The 13,662-nt window shown below is 40.9% G+C and overlaps 1 protein-coding gene across 2 annotated transcripts in view; it reads left to right on the top strand.

Annotated features, from left to right (window-relative positions):
* Positions 1 to 2,068: 2,068 nt before the first annotated feature.
* The window catches only part of map3k5 (mitogen-activated protein kinase kinase kinase 5), a 189,076-nt gene continuing 177,482 nt past the window's right edge, over positions 2,069 to 13,662 (top strand). Inside the window, exons 1-2 of one of the 2 annotated variants that reach the window (XM_078542337.1) lie at positions 2,069 to 2,085; positions 2,247 to 2,716. In XM_078542337.1, the coding sequence (XP_078398463.1) occupies positions 2,329 to 2,716 (388 nt within the window). In that variant the 5' untranslated portion in view covers positions 2,069 to 2,085; positions 2,247 to 2,328. Of the gene's footprint in view, positions 2,086 to 2,143; positions 2,717 to 13,662 lie in introns of those variants that run through there. The other variant, XM_078542338.1, reaches the window with a different exon arrangement.

Below are 13,662 nucleotides of genomic sequence, written 5' to 3' on the forward strand. Positions count from 1 at the left end.
AATGAAAAATATTAGTTTAATTAAATTTAATTGAATTTTCAAAGTCTACTAATACTACAACATATTGCAGACTACTCAAATGAACGTGATGCCCATAGTTATCAATATTTAACTTGCAAAGTTATAATATTGAAAATGAACTGAAAGTAGGTAATCTTTCTTTTGCTACAAACACAATGAAATGAAAATGATCACATTACAAACGTACAATTGCAGAGAAGAGCTGTTGCATTTTTTTTTGGATTTATATGAGACCTGTCATACTTTGAAACAAATATTCAAACATTTGGTTAAAATTTCTGAAATGCGCTGAATCCCTCTTTATCACACAGATAACCCAAAATATAAATATGGGAACAGTCATACAGCCCATAAAACCTAGTTCTTTCAGCAGATCATGTACATCTTTCACTGTCATGGGCTATCTCCAACTAGATGATGTAATAAAATGACTATCTGTCAGCTCTACATAATCCAGCAGGAGGTCAAATAATTGTTGCTCGAAATAGCAAAATAGCTATGTCTTAAAATGATAATATCTTATGTTTCTTGTTTATAGGAGCTTTATTTCTAAAGTAAAGCATACTGTCACCTGGATATGTGTAAAACAAGAAAGGTTAAAGCTTAGTGCAGGAAAGGTATGAGAAAATTTAATATATATTTTTTGCTTTAATAAAAACAAAATATGCTGGAAAAGCTCAGCAGGTCTGGCAACACCTGTGGAGAGAGAAACAGAGTTGACGTTTCGAGTCTGAAAAAGAGTCATACGGACTCGAAACGTCTGAAGTCTGTTTCTGCCATCAAGGTGGAGTAAGTGTTTACTTTTCTCGGTCTTGATTGCCAATCGGCAGTTGGATAGTGTAGCAACAGCCTTTGTATCTATAGAGGAGGCAGAAATTTAGAAGTAAATGTTGTTGACATGTGGAAGGTGACCCTAAACATCACCGAGGAGTAGCGTGCAAATGGTGCAGGGAGGAGACAAAGTATGGGCATCAGAATCACAACATGTTTACAATGCAGAAGGAGGCCATTCGGCCCATCCTGTCTGCACCTGCTCTAGGAATGAGCAATTCACTTAGTGCCATTTTCCTGTCTTCTCCCATAATCCTGCACATTCCTCCTTTTCACATAACAGTCAAGTTCTCTTTGAAATGCTTCCATTGAACCTACCTCCACCACACTCTCAGGCAGTGCATTTCAGGCCCTACCCACTCGCTGCGTGAAAGAGTTTTTTTTGTCATATCCCTTTCGCGCTCTCTGGGGTATGTGAGATGTAATCATGCTGACAGAGGAGTAGCAGATGCATTGTGATGAATATAAGTGGAACCAAGAGATAACTGTTCCAGAGATGGACTGCAGAAATAAGATGCTGGGGGAAGTTAGAGGCACGTTGATAATAAATAGCATTGGCAAAAATGAAGGATTTTTTTTTCCCCAGCAGAGGGAAGTGTGGAGGTGCGAAAGGTTACAAGTTCGATCCTGACTCCTGCTGATTGATCTGATCTCAGCCATTGTAGCAACAGGCGTTCCTAAAAAAAATTCCAACAGTGTCCCTGCGTCAGGGAATGGGAAAAATAACTGAGCAGTAATATCCCGTGAATAAATAACCTGTTCAACACACCAGATTCCAGCAGGAATGTATATCCCTGCGGGAGATCAGGAGGGGACGAAAGAAAGGGCAGGGGAAGAGTGGGAAATCGTTTTAATTTGGAAGCAAATAGCCAAGGATTTTCTGAAGGGACTGTTCAGGAATTCAAGCCAAACAGAGAAAGGGTGGGAACTTTCATAAATATGTCGTGCAAATATTGACGTACTGGCTGAGTTACAGTTCACTATCACAGGCGTAGTAAATTTCCATTAAAACGACATACAATATAACCCAAACCATTTCATATTTGTAACTCTGCAAGAGTAACAAAAGATGCAATGAAGAAACACATTTGAAGCATGACGTGCACGTTTAAAAATCCCACGCAATGCATGTTTAGTGGCGGAGTATTTGCACAAGTCTTGCCACACTCTCCTCCACGCCCCCTTGTACTGCAGTCGGCCATCGGGTTGGATATTGTCCTATTTTGGTAATCGGTACGGCCCCCTAAACCTAGACTTGGGACTGACTGGCTTGTGTTAGTGCGAGTGGGGCACACACAGTGTTAATCGGATGAATTGTGGTATATAAACAGCACTGTGCGGAGTCCAGTGCGCTGCTTTGGAAATTCATGTAATTTCTTTGTATTCCCATGTAGGTGAGAGGAAGCTGGGCTGCTACACTGTAGCGAGAGGTGCGGCGCTAACAGCGTTGCTGAAGGCAGCGGCTCCGCTCCGAACATGAGCCTGGACAGGGAGGCGGCAGGAGCCGCGGGGAATACAATCGCTGAAGGAGACGGTGCCGGCTTCGCCATCCCGGTGCCGCTTCTATGCCCGAGCACCAGCAGCACGGGCAGTCCCAGCAGCAGCGTCCCAGCCGGCACCTACTGGCAGGATCACACGGCAGCCACCTCGGCACCCGCCTTGGTGCCCGCTGCTCGGCTCAAGAACCGGCCCACCACGGTGGTTTATGTGGTGAACGAAGAGGCTCAGCTGCAGCTGGCTGAGAGCTTGGCTCTGCAGTGCTTGAGGGAGGCGTGCGAGAGTGTGAGCGCCGCCCTGCAGACTGTGCCCTTCGAGAAGCTGGACTTCGGGGAGACCTCCGTCTTGGACTATTTCTACAATGCAGGTAAGCTGCCCGAGAGAGGGAAAGACACCAGTTTGCTCACGATTGCAACTCTGATCCTGCTGCAATACTGGTTATGCACAAGTATCTCCTGTTCTGTTTGGTGAAATTGAAGACAAATCCCTAAAAGTACCAAACAAAAGTGACTTTTTAACCTAATTTATGCACCGTTTAGTGCTTGGATAGACAGCTTCATTTGGTCGCGCACAATAAGCAAAAAAGTGAAATTTAAAACAACAGGTTTATAAGAGGAGGTTGGTGTTGATTCACTGAACTGTGGTAAAGTGCATTGTATTCACTTCACTATAACTTGAGTGGATCTATAAGAACATACTACTGAACCAGTGTTTGTTTAAACATGTTCTGTGCATAGGCCTGACTGTTCAGTAAGACTCACGCTCGGTACAATGTATAACAAATAAACTAGGTTCGAAGTAATGAATGATGATATATCGCAATCAGTTCAGTAACAGTGTGTACATGGAGCCCTGAAACCATGACCTAACTATTGGCACAATATCCTAGCAGCTGTAATTTGTGTAGTGCTGGTGTATGAACTCTGTCTTCAGTTGAGGCTGGAACCATACCATTTTGTTTCAGCCCGTATTCCAGATTTAAAACATGTGTTAATTTTGGGTTGCTTGTCTTATTGGCTTGAGTTTTGTGAAGCTATAGAGGTGAAAGAGAACACTGTTTGCACTAAGATATGCTGAGGTTCAGCTATGTTTGAGTGATACTGTTCTGTGACTGCAGTTGGGGTTGGGTTTTAATAACTGTTGACACTGCTCTGCTCCTGTATAATGGTACTTTCCCTGACACCTGGCCAGAATCACATGGCATCTGCCTTTACCAAGGAAGAAGGTGCTGCCAAAGTCATGGTGAAGAGGAGGAAGCTGAGATTCTGTATAGGCTAAAAGTTGATAAAGAGGAGTTAGTAGAAAGGCTGGCTATACTTAAAGTTGATAAATCACCAGGATTGGATGGCAAGGATCTGAGGATACTGAAGTAAGTAAGGGTGGAAACTGTGGAGGCACCTGCCATAATCTTCCAAACCTCCTTCGATACGGAGTTGGTGCCAGTGGACAGGAGAATAGCAAATGTTACACCTTTATTCAGAGCGTAAGGATAAGCCCGACAACTACAGACAGGTCAGTTTAACCTTAGTGGTGGGAAAACTTTTAGAAATGATAATCTGGGACAAAATTAGCAGTCACTTGGACAAATGTCCAATAAGGAAAGCCATATGAATTTGTTGTAGGCAAATTATGTTTTAATTAACTTGATTGAGCTTTTCGATGAGGTGACGGAGGGTTGATGAAGGTAATGCAGTTGGCATGATATACATGGAGTTCCAAAAGGCATTTGACAAAATGCCACATCAGAGGCTTAAACTTTGGTAAATTTATGGAATAAAATGGATAGTGCCAGCCTGGATATGAAATTGGTTGAGTGACAAGAAATGGTGAGTAGTGATGAATGGTTGTTTTTCGAACTGAAGGATGGTATATTGCGTTGTTCTCCAGCGATTGGTAATAGGACCCTTGTTATTTTTCTTGATATTAATGACTTACACTTGGGTGTATAGGATACAATTTCAAAATTTGCAGATGACACAAAACTTTGATGTATTATTAACTGTGAGGAGGTGATAGACTTTAAGAGGACATGGACAGGCTGGTGGAATGGGTGGACACCTGGCAGATAAAACTGAATGCAGAGAAGTGTGAAGAGAGACCTTTTTGTAGGAAGAGCAAGGAGACGCAACATAGAATAAAGGATATAATTCTAAAGTGGTTGTAGGAACAGAGAGACCTGTATATGTGCACAAATCATTAAAGGTGGATGGGCAGATTGAGAAAGTGGTTAAGACAGCAGATAGGATTCTGGACTTCATCAATAGAGGCAGAGTACAAATGCAAGGAAATTATGATGAACCTTTATTTAAAAAAATTGGTTCAGCCTCAACTTGGAGCATTGTGTCAAATCTGGGCACCACACTTTTAGGAAGGATATGAATGCATTAGAGAAGATGCCGAAAAGATTTATGAGAATGGTTCAATGGGCTTCAGTTATGAGGATAGATTAGAGAAGCTGGGGTTTACCTCCTTAGAGAAGAGAAGGCTGAGAGGAGATTTGATAAAGGTGTTCTAAATCATTAGGAATCTAGACAAAGAGTAGATAGAGAGAAACTGTTCCCATCATTGGAAGGGCAGGGATACCGGGAGGGGGACTAGCTAAATTGCTCTTGTAGAGAGTTGGCATGGACACGACAAGCTGAGCCTCTTGAACATAATATAGGAAATATGAGCGGGAATGGACTATATGGCCTTTCGAATCTTGCCCTACCATTCCATATGATCATGGCTGATCATCACCCTTAGCTCTACTTTCCCTGAGTTTTTTTTCTCTCTCTCTCTCTTTCTCTCTCTCTCTCACACACACGTACGCGCGCACACACACACACACACACACACACATGCTGCAGTACTGGTAGCGTAGGAGTGTCAAAATGAGAGTTTAAGCTAAATTTGAAGCTGTATACGTTGAAGGTTGCCAGATGTCAATAACTATACATAAAACAACACAAACCATGTTTGGGAAATTGTTTTACTTTTTAATTACCAAAGTGATTGGTTTTGAGATTTGTAAAGAATTAACAAGAGATTCAATGGAGATTCTTTTCGCATGTCAATCCAGTCATATTTAGGCTTCAGTGGTAAACAATCCCTCCTCATCCTTCTTGAACTGTCTGCAGCTTTTGACATGGTTAATTACATCACCCCCTCCAACACCTCTCCATCATCATTCAACTGGGTGGGACTATGCATGTCCAGTCCCAGCATCTCAACCCTCCAATATCTGCACTCAATTAATTCTGACCTCGTGAGCATTCCCAATTTTAATTGCTCTACAGTTGGTGACTGTACCTTCAGTTACCAAGGCCTTAAGCTCTGGAATTACCTCCCTAAACCTGTGTACCTCTTTTTCATCCTTTAAGACACCCCTGAAATTTTACCTCTTTGTTTAAGCTTTTGGTTATCTGCCCTAATAATCTCATTGCGTGGCTCGGTGTCACAGTGTCACATTTTGTTAATGCTTCTGTGAAGTGCCTTGGGATTTTTTTATTTAGTTGAAGGTGTTATATAAATAGAAATTGTTGTTGTAGAATGTAATTGTACAGAAACCAATGAGGGGAGGAAAAAAACCCTCATCTCCCAGCACTTAGCTAACAGTAGCCAACAAACATGAAGACTTGAACCTGGAAATGCGACCATTTCCCCCTGCCTCAATAACAACATCTCATTTACTGTGTTCTGCTGCTGCAATTGAAGCTGTCATGAACAGTAGGGTCGTGAATCCTGTTTACACCACCTCATGTTTACATTGAATATTCTGTGCTCGGGGTGGGGGTTAATGACAAAGAAAAATCTCGTTATAACTGCCATAGCATAGAAACTGATCAATAAGCATTATATTGCTTTGCTAATATGCTTTTGCAAACACTACCCATCTCCAAAATTCAGATTTCATTCTGCGTTTAAAATTGGAGTCCCTACTTCAATTGTGTGTGATACGCACACTAATCCTCCCTGCTCTTTGAGAAAGTAGAATTACTTCATGGAATTAACCGAGAAAATCATAACTGTGGGGATGGTGAGGGAACTACTGTAATGTTTTTCTGAGGCAAATTCAGTCTTATGAGAGCAGTGCTCTTATTAGGATTTGAACATTACAGGTACACGGTACATAGAAGCACTGTAAACTGGATTTATTTTGAAAGAAAATGATTTGGGTCACAATCGCTTGGCTCATTTGACGACTGTAATTTAGTTCACTTGTAAATGCGCTATGTTACAAGCTTTCACCTCCTGCGGCATGTGTATATTTTGCAGAATAATGTTCAATAGAAAATTCTGTGCAGAATCTGACTGTTTCTGTAGACTTTTTAAAATTAACATTTGCTATCAAACACAATTGAGACAAGATCATAATTTTGATTAAAGATAAGTCCATTTAGCATCAGTGTTCTCTTATGTACAAAACCACTGTCGTTTATTTTAATGTCAAATATTTTGAGAACCTCAAATTGAGAAATTAGTAAACTGCAGTCTGGTTCTGGTTTTTAAAAAAAACTTTGACTTGTAATTTGAATTTAGCATCATTAAATGTAGGCATTAATGTTCATAGCAGTAACTGGTACACCAGATCAATATGTGATGGCTGAAGGCACTGTCACTAGGAGATGGAGGTTGCGAAGCGGTCCATATTTTTAAGCAGTGTGTGTGAGCATCGGGCTGGAGGAAGTTGTAAAGGTAGAATGGAACAAGGCCATGGAGAGATCTGTAAATGGGGATCAGAATTTTGTAATTAGTATTTTGGAGAATGGGAGTTGCTGGAGGTCGGCAAAGAATTTGAGTGATGGGATGCAGACTGTGGAATTCTGGAGGAGCTAAATTTTGTGCTGCCAGAGAGCTCTTCTAACTGGCAAGGAGCCTGATGGAAAAGTCAGACTTGGAGTGCCAGTAATGACAGTTGCGGTTGTGGTAAGTTAGGTGAAGATGCATGAGCTGAAAATGGGTGATTTTTGTGATGATGTACTGTTTGAAGCAGTTCTATTCATTCCAGTTAAAAACACTTAATTTAAGGTACACAAAATATCCTAAGATTTACCTTTTAATTTCACAAGTAAAGTTCCACTCTGCATCACTGGATACATTGTGAAAATCTTATGATTCTCTTTCATGGATTACATGTTGAAAATAAAGGTGCGTGTTAAGCAATGAATTTTGATGGCCTTAGACTGTTCCCTTGAACACTGTTGAGGATAGAGTTAATGAGTAACACCATTATGTGGGAAGACAGTGAGGTAGGTACGCAACATCTTAGTGTGTTCTAGGGTAAATTCCATTATACCTTATTCAATAATTTGCCGTTATATAGTGTTTTTAATGTATTAAACAAAGGTGCTTTGCAGGAGCATTATCAAATAAAATTTGACGTGGAAGATGACCAAAAGCTTAGTCAAAGAGTTGGAGGAGGAGAAAGAGAGGTTTAGGGAGGGAATTCCAGGGCTTAGGGCCTAGGCAAATGAAGGTGTGGCCCTGTGAAGCAATGAAAATCGTGGATACACAAGAGGCCAGAACTGAGGAGCATAGAGATCTTGGAGGGTTTTGGGGCTGCATAAGATTACAGAGATAGGTAGGGGCAAGGTCTTTGGAGGAAATTGAAAACAAGGATGATAATTTTAACTTTCTCACCCTTGTTAGACAGCGAGCTTAGCTGCAACAGGTGAATGGACTTGGTGTGAATTAGGCAATGAACATCGAGTTTTCTCTGAGTTTAGTTTTGTGTAAAGTGAGAGGCGAGCCAGGACTGCATTGGAACAGGCAAATCAAGGACCACAACTTTTAATATAAGAAATAGAAATGTCAGTGCTGACCTTTTCCTATGAACTCAAAAGCATTTATCCAAAATTCCAGTTACTGCGATATCCAGGTATTTCGGACATTTTTCATAGGCCATGTTAGTCCCAGGAATGCCAGACTTGAGCCGGATGGTCATGGGATCGGACCCAGACAGGGTTTACTTAGTCTTTAAACCTTCTGGCATAGATAAAACGGGACAAATCGAAGACTGCAGGAACTGAGTAGCATTTGCTGCTCTGTGTGTTTCCTACCAGTTTGGCATTGGAAAGAGTGATCAGTAAATTCACAAGCATTCATTAGCAAATGGAGCCTGGCCTTTCGACTTTCCTTTTCCTTCCTACTTCCCTCGCCCTTAGTAGGGCAGAAAGAAATGCCTCGGGAGATGATTCGCCTTTCTGGGGAAAATGTTCAGATTCTTCATGCTTGAAAGTGACTTTCCAAATACAACTCTTGGTTTCAGCATGTTTGTACTCATGTTTGGGGAAATAGTCTGTCTTGACATTTCTTGTAAAACATAGTTATGCTGGGAACTGTTCATGATGTGTTACAATGAAAGAGATCTGCAGTCTGTTGAAAAATTGAACAGAGCACTGGGTGTGCATGTTGTCATGGAATCTACTACCCTATTATCGACGATAGTGATAATCATTAGATACCGTTACTTACCAAGTGCATGTGTCATTTTGTAGCTCTGTCATTTCACCACAACCTTAGCGTTAATGTTCTTGTCATTTTGTAGATTATTTCCTCTCTTGCTTTAACTGTTGATATGTGTCATAGAATAACTCATCTGTTTATGCTGCTTATCAAGTCTGTTATGGTTCTCTTTCTCATGGCACTTTTTTCCTTTGCATCCATGGTAGAAAGACAGATTCCACAAGCAAACAAAGTTTTATATGACCAAAATATATACCCTTATACATGGTGCGAGTGAAGTAGTGGAAGCTGCAAGATTGTCCTTTCCTCCTGACAATCACGGTCATGTGATGTACTGCGGCGGCTTCGACCAGTGAGCTCTAGCGTGGACAATATAGGGTGTGGAGTTCCTTTTGGACGAGGGATCGGGTCTAGGTGCAAGCATTCCTAGATGCCTCCGTAATAAAGTGTTACTGTTTCTTTATGAAACCTGTCTTCTCCATTGAGCCATCACAAATGATTACCCCTTAATTATGGCATACCCATACAGGAAACCACTATGTTTTCCTATCTACTTTGGAAGGTGGCAAATATCACCTTTACAGGCAAAAACTAGTAATTACATTTATACAGTAGTAAGATATAATAACAACAACTTACATTTATATATTCCAAGGCACTTCAAAGGAGCACTATCAAACAAAATTTGACACTGAGCCACAAGATTTTAGGGCAGGTGACCAAAAGCTTGGTCAAAAAGATATGTTTCAAGTGTCTGAAAAGTACAATATTAGATTCACATGCATAAACTGGTTTTAAACAAGAGATCAAAACCCTTGTAGTTCTTTTCAGCAGCTTTTGATGTTGTGAAATGACCATACATGAAGCTCCTTTGCCTGTTTGAGCTAGTTGTGCTGGGGTTACGAAACTCTACTTCAATTGCAGAGCTATCTTTGATGTTAAGGGGGACCTATTCATCAATCAAACATTTCATTCTTGGTGATCAGCAATTTTTTAACACCGGTAAGAGAGGATATGAACTGCCGACTCCCAGCTGCCTGATAATCACTTTGCTTTTTACAGCATTTGAAATTACAACTTTTTCATCTATTGGTTGCATTAATGCATTGCATACGCATTCTCTCTTCAACAAATTGATAACCTGATCGGCTATAGTTCAAAGGCTCTTGGAACTTTGGCCCATATAACCTGACTAAAGTCCATTTGACAACATCTACTTGAGCTTTCCTCAGAAAAGCTACAGGCTGAAGTCACCTTTTAATCTACCATTTAAAGTCTATTAAAAATATATCTACTACAAAATTTCCCATCTTGTCAATATAGTGCAGATTTGTTGCTATGTGAACTAGGGTGCAATTATTGGGTCATTTTTGTATTTATGCAAAATTGTTTTGGATACATCTCAACACAGAAGTGCATCGGAAGAGCACTCTAGGCAGACGGTTCACTGAGTTTGCACCTGGTGTAGTTATAACTGTAGTCTAAGTGAACCAAAATGTCCTATCTGCACATAGACATTAGTACAGCAATTGTCACATGTTCTTTTTATTTTGCCTGTATATGCAAGTTTTTTTTCCTACTAGGATATATGCCACCAATTTTAAGGACTGATTTCACATGCCAGAGATTGGCATTCAGGACTAAAGGAGGGACCTGTGCCAGGGAATGTACTAGCCTAGCAAGTGATTTACATTCAGGCTAGTTCAGAATGTTTATCTATGGAGTTCTTTATAAGATCTGTATCTGAGGCACCTATGAAGCAACTGAATTATAAGAATGAAAATGAGGCACTCTCACCACGTGTTAGAATTCCCATGATTTCACTCCTTGCTAACCTCAAAATGTCTGAGAAAGATTTTAAAAATTCAACAAGGTGATTTCAACCTGCTGCAATGGATACAATTAGAATGAATACCTTCTTGAGGTTAACATCACTCATCATTAAAAGGTCAATCCAATATTGTACAATGGCAGTTGTATTGTGTATGTAGCATTGGTGCAGAAACAGCAGAGCTATTGAGCCTCTTAAGTGAAACTGGCCCCACCTCCTTCCTCTCCCGACCCCGCACTCCACTTTAGAGGTTGCATTTTTGTGGTACTATCAGTGAATCTTCAATATGACTAATATAAAGTATCTGTCAGGTATGCCGGTGAATTAATTATTGTATTCATCAAATCACATTTATTTTCTGTTCCGTACTTGGCTATGAATAGAAAATTTCTGTATTCTAAGTGTCATTTATATTTTAAAAACAATAATCCGAGAAGTATGTTTGTGTGGTGTTAGAATGTGGTTTTCTGTAAATGTGTTGACAAGAGTTGCTTGCAATTTAACCTTTAGTGGGTGGGGCAAGGTCCTGTGAGGGTGAGTGATGGCTGTTCTGTAGGCTGAACAATATAATGCATAGCGTGACTTTCCAAGCAGTAAGCAACCCTTGTATTGTGCTTTCAAAAAGTTATTTAATAGAACAATAATTAAAAATAAAAAAAACTATAAGTTACCAAATGCGCAGTCAACAGAGCTGAGTAGATTGGAAAGGGAAAGAAACCAAAAAGAGACTCAGGAGTTTTGATGTGACCCAGTTCGTTGGGAGAGTAGTGGGGGGGCGGGGGGGGATTAGTCTTGTTTTCGGTTCCTTTCTCTCTTCTGTCACACTGTTGTGCTCTCGCTCTCTTGCTGTCTCTTCAGCTCCATTCCTTTAATGTTACTGTCGCTGATTTTCTGTTCTCAGCCATATCTATTCCCATCCGTTTAGTTCCTTTTGGCTTGCCTTAGGATTGCTGACTATAACAGAGCATTCATATCAATGTGTCATGCTAGTATTAAAGTGAGATCGGTGACTTTGATCTTTTGAAATAGTCACAATGGAAGAAAAAAATAAACTCTGGTATTTTGTAAGATCTGAGCATTTTGTTATATTGCCCTCTCTGCTGAGGAGGTATAAATAAAGTTGTTCAATAATGCTGCCTGCAGTTGAGCAGATATTAGTCTTAGTGCAATGCGCAACTGAAAGATAGTGACGAGGATGGAATGGAATTCTTTTTTACACTTTGTTTGACAAATTAAGCACTTAACCATATGACACATTGGAACTTCTAAAGTTGATTTTGAGGAAGTCTGAGCAGTTTGAAAGATTGCTCTGTGGTGTGCACTTTGTATTCAGGTATGCGATGAGTCAGCACGGTACGTAATTGAGAAAAATGGCACTAAAAACATATTTAGGGACAATGGGATAATTCAACCTTAACAAAGAGGACTGGTATAATTATGAACAAAGGTTACACCTTTAGCTGAAAGAGATGAGGATAAAGTAAATGTTTTCTTCACCATGATGGGGCCAGATTCTTTTGAGATGGTGTCCAACCAATGTTGCTTGTGAGACCCCAGTACGATGAACTATTCTGAAATTAATGAGGTTCTGGATGCCTATTGTGGAACGATTAAGAATGCGATTGCACTGAGTTGCATTCCATGAAATGAAGCCCTTGCCAAGTGAGACTGTTGTTTTCCTTCGACACCACCCTCCAAACCCATGACCTCTACCACCCAGAAGGACAAGGGCAGCAGAAGCATGGGAGCAACCACCATCTGCAAGTTCCCCTCCAAGCCAAACACCACCCTGACTTCGAAATATATTGCTGTTCCTTTGCTTTCGCCGGGTCAAAATCCTGGAACTCCCTCCCTAACAGTACTGTGGGCGTACCTACAGCACATGGACTGCAGTGGTTCAAGAAGGCAGCTCACCTTCTCAAGGGCAATTAGGGTTGGGCAATAAATACTGGCCTACACCCCATGAAAAAAATTAAAAGAATTGCATTCTCTACTTAAAGAAACACTCTCTTTTCACCATGAGTATGGTGCAAACTTAGAAATCAACTTTGGGGGCAAGTTCAAAGAAGGCCCAGAGAACAGTAAAATCCAGGCCAAGCCTGTGAACAAAATGAATAAGCTAATGTGGAAGGAGGCTTGCGATGAGTGCACAGTAATTTGGAAATGGTACAAAGAGAGAGTTGCAAATTGCAAGGGAATTAGTTTTTCCTGAGCTGGCAGGGGAGGTCCACTGAGATCCAGGCCACAACAGCCAAGTTCACAAGCCTGGGACAGAAATTCCGATGCTATCATTGCCACGGTAGCCATCGACCTTTTAAATGCTCCCATTTCCAGTCAACGCGCTGAGCCTGTAGGGAAAGTCAGTCATGAGCAGACAGCCTGCAGGAGTAGCAGAAACCGTAATGGTCATGGCTTAACCTCAGATTTTTGAGATACCTTGCCTTTCCAGGGTAATTTGAAGCAGACCAGGCACTTTTCAGGTCCAAAAGTGACGGTCTTTTGCCCATTTGGGAGTTTGTTCGCTCAGTGATCTGATCAGGATAGCTGTTGTCCTACAGGATAACTTTGTGCTCTATTTCTGCATCAGGCTTGGAAGCCGAAGTTACCCTGGAAAGTCAAAGTATTCCAAAAATTTGAACAACAGGTTAACCAAGCCATTAAACACCACTGCTATGCATTGGCTACGTGAGTGATATTTCCCTTAACTAGATCCTGCCATCAGTCCAAAAAGATGCTCTGCCTACCATACAATTGAGTAACATCATGTATGAATTTCAGTGGCAGTGTGATCCCAGGTACATAGGCCGTACATCCCAGTGATTGGCTGATCAAATCGAACAGCATGTTTCTTCGTAATACGCAGAGTACAGTCCATAATCAACCAGCTTGCGCTTGCAAAACCCAAAACAAAATGCCTGCTGTTAGTTGTGATTCTGCAATTGGGCAGCACTTGCTGAACATCCTGAATGCATTAATAGCTACACTGGTAATCAGTTGAGCTTGTAATGTGGCTCATTTACACTTGTTAGAAGTGA

Source organism: Cetorhinus maximus, chromosome 5 (assembly GCF_964194155.1).
Source record: "Cetorhinus maximus chromosome 5, sCetMax3.hap1.1, whole genome shotgun sequence".
Lineage (NCBI taxonomy): Eukaryota > Metazoa > Chordata > Chondrichthyes > Lamniformes > Cetorhinidae > Cetorhinus > Cetorhinus maximus.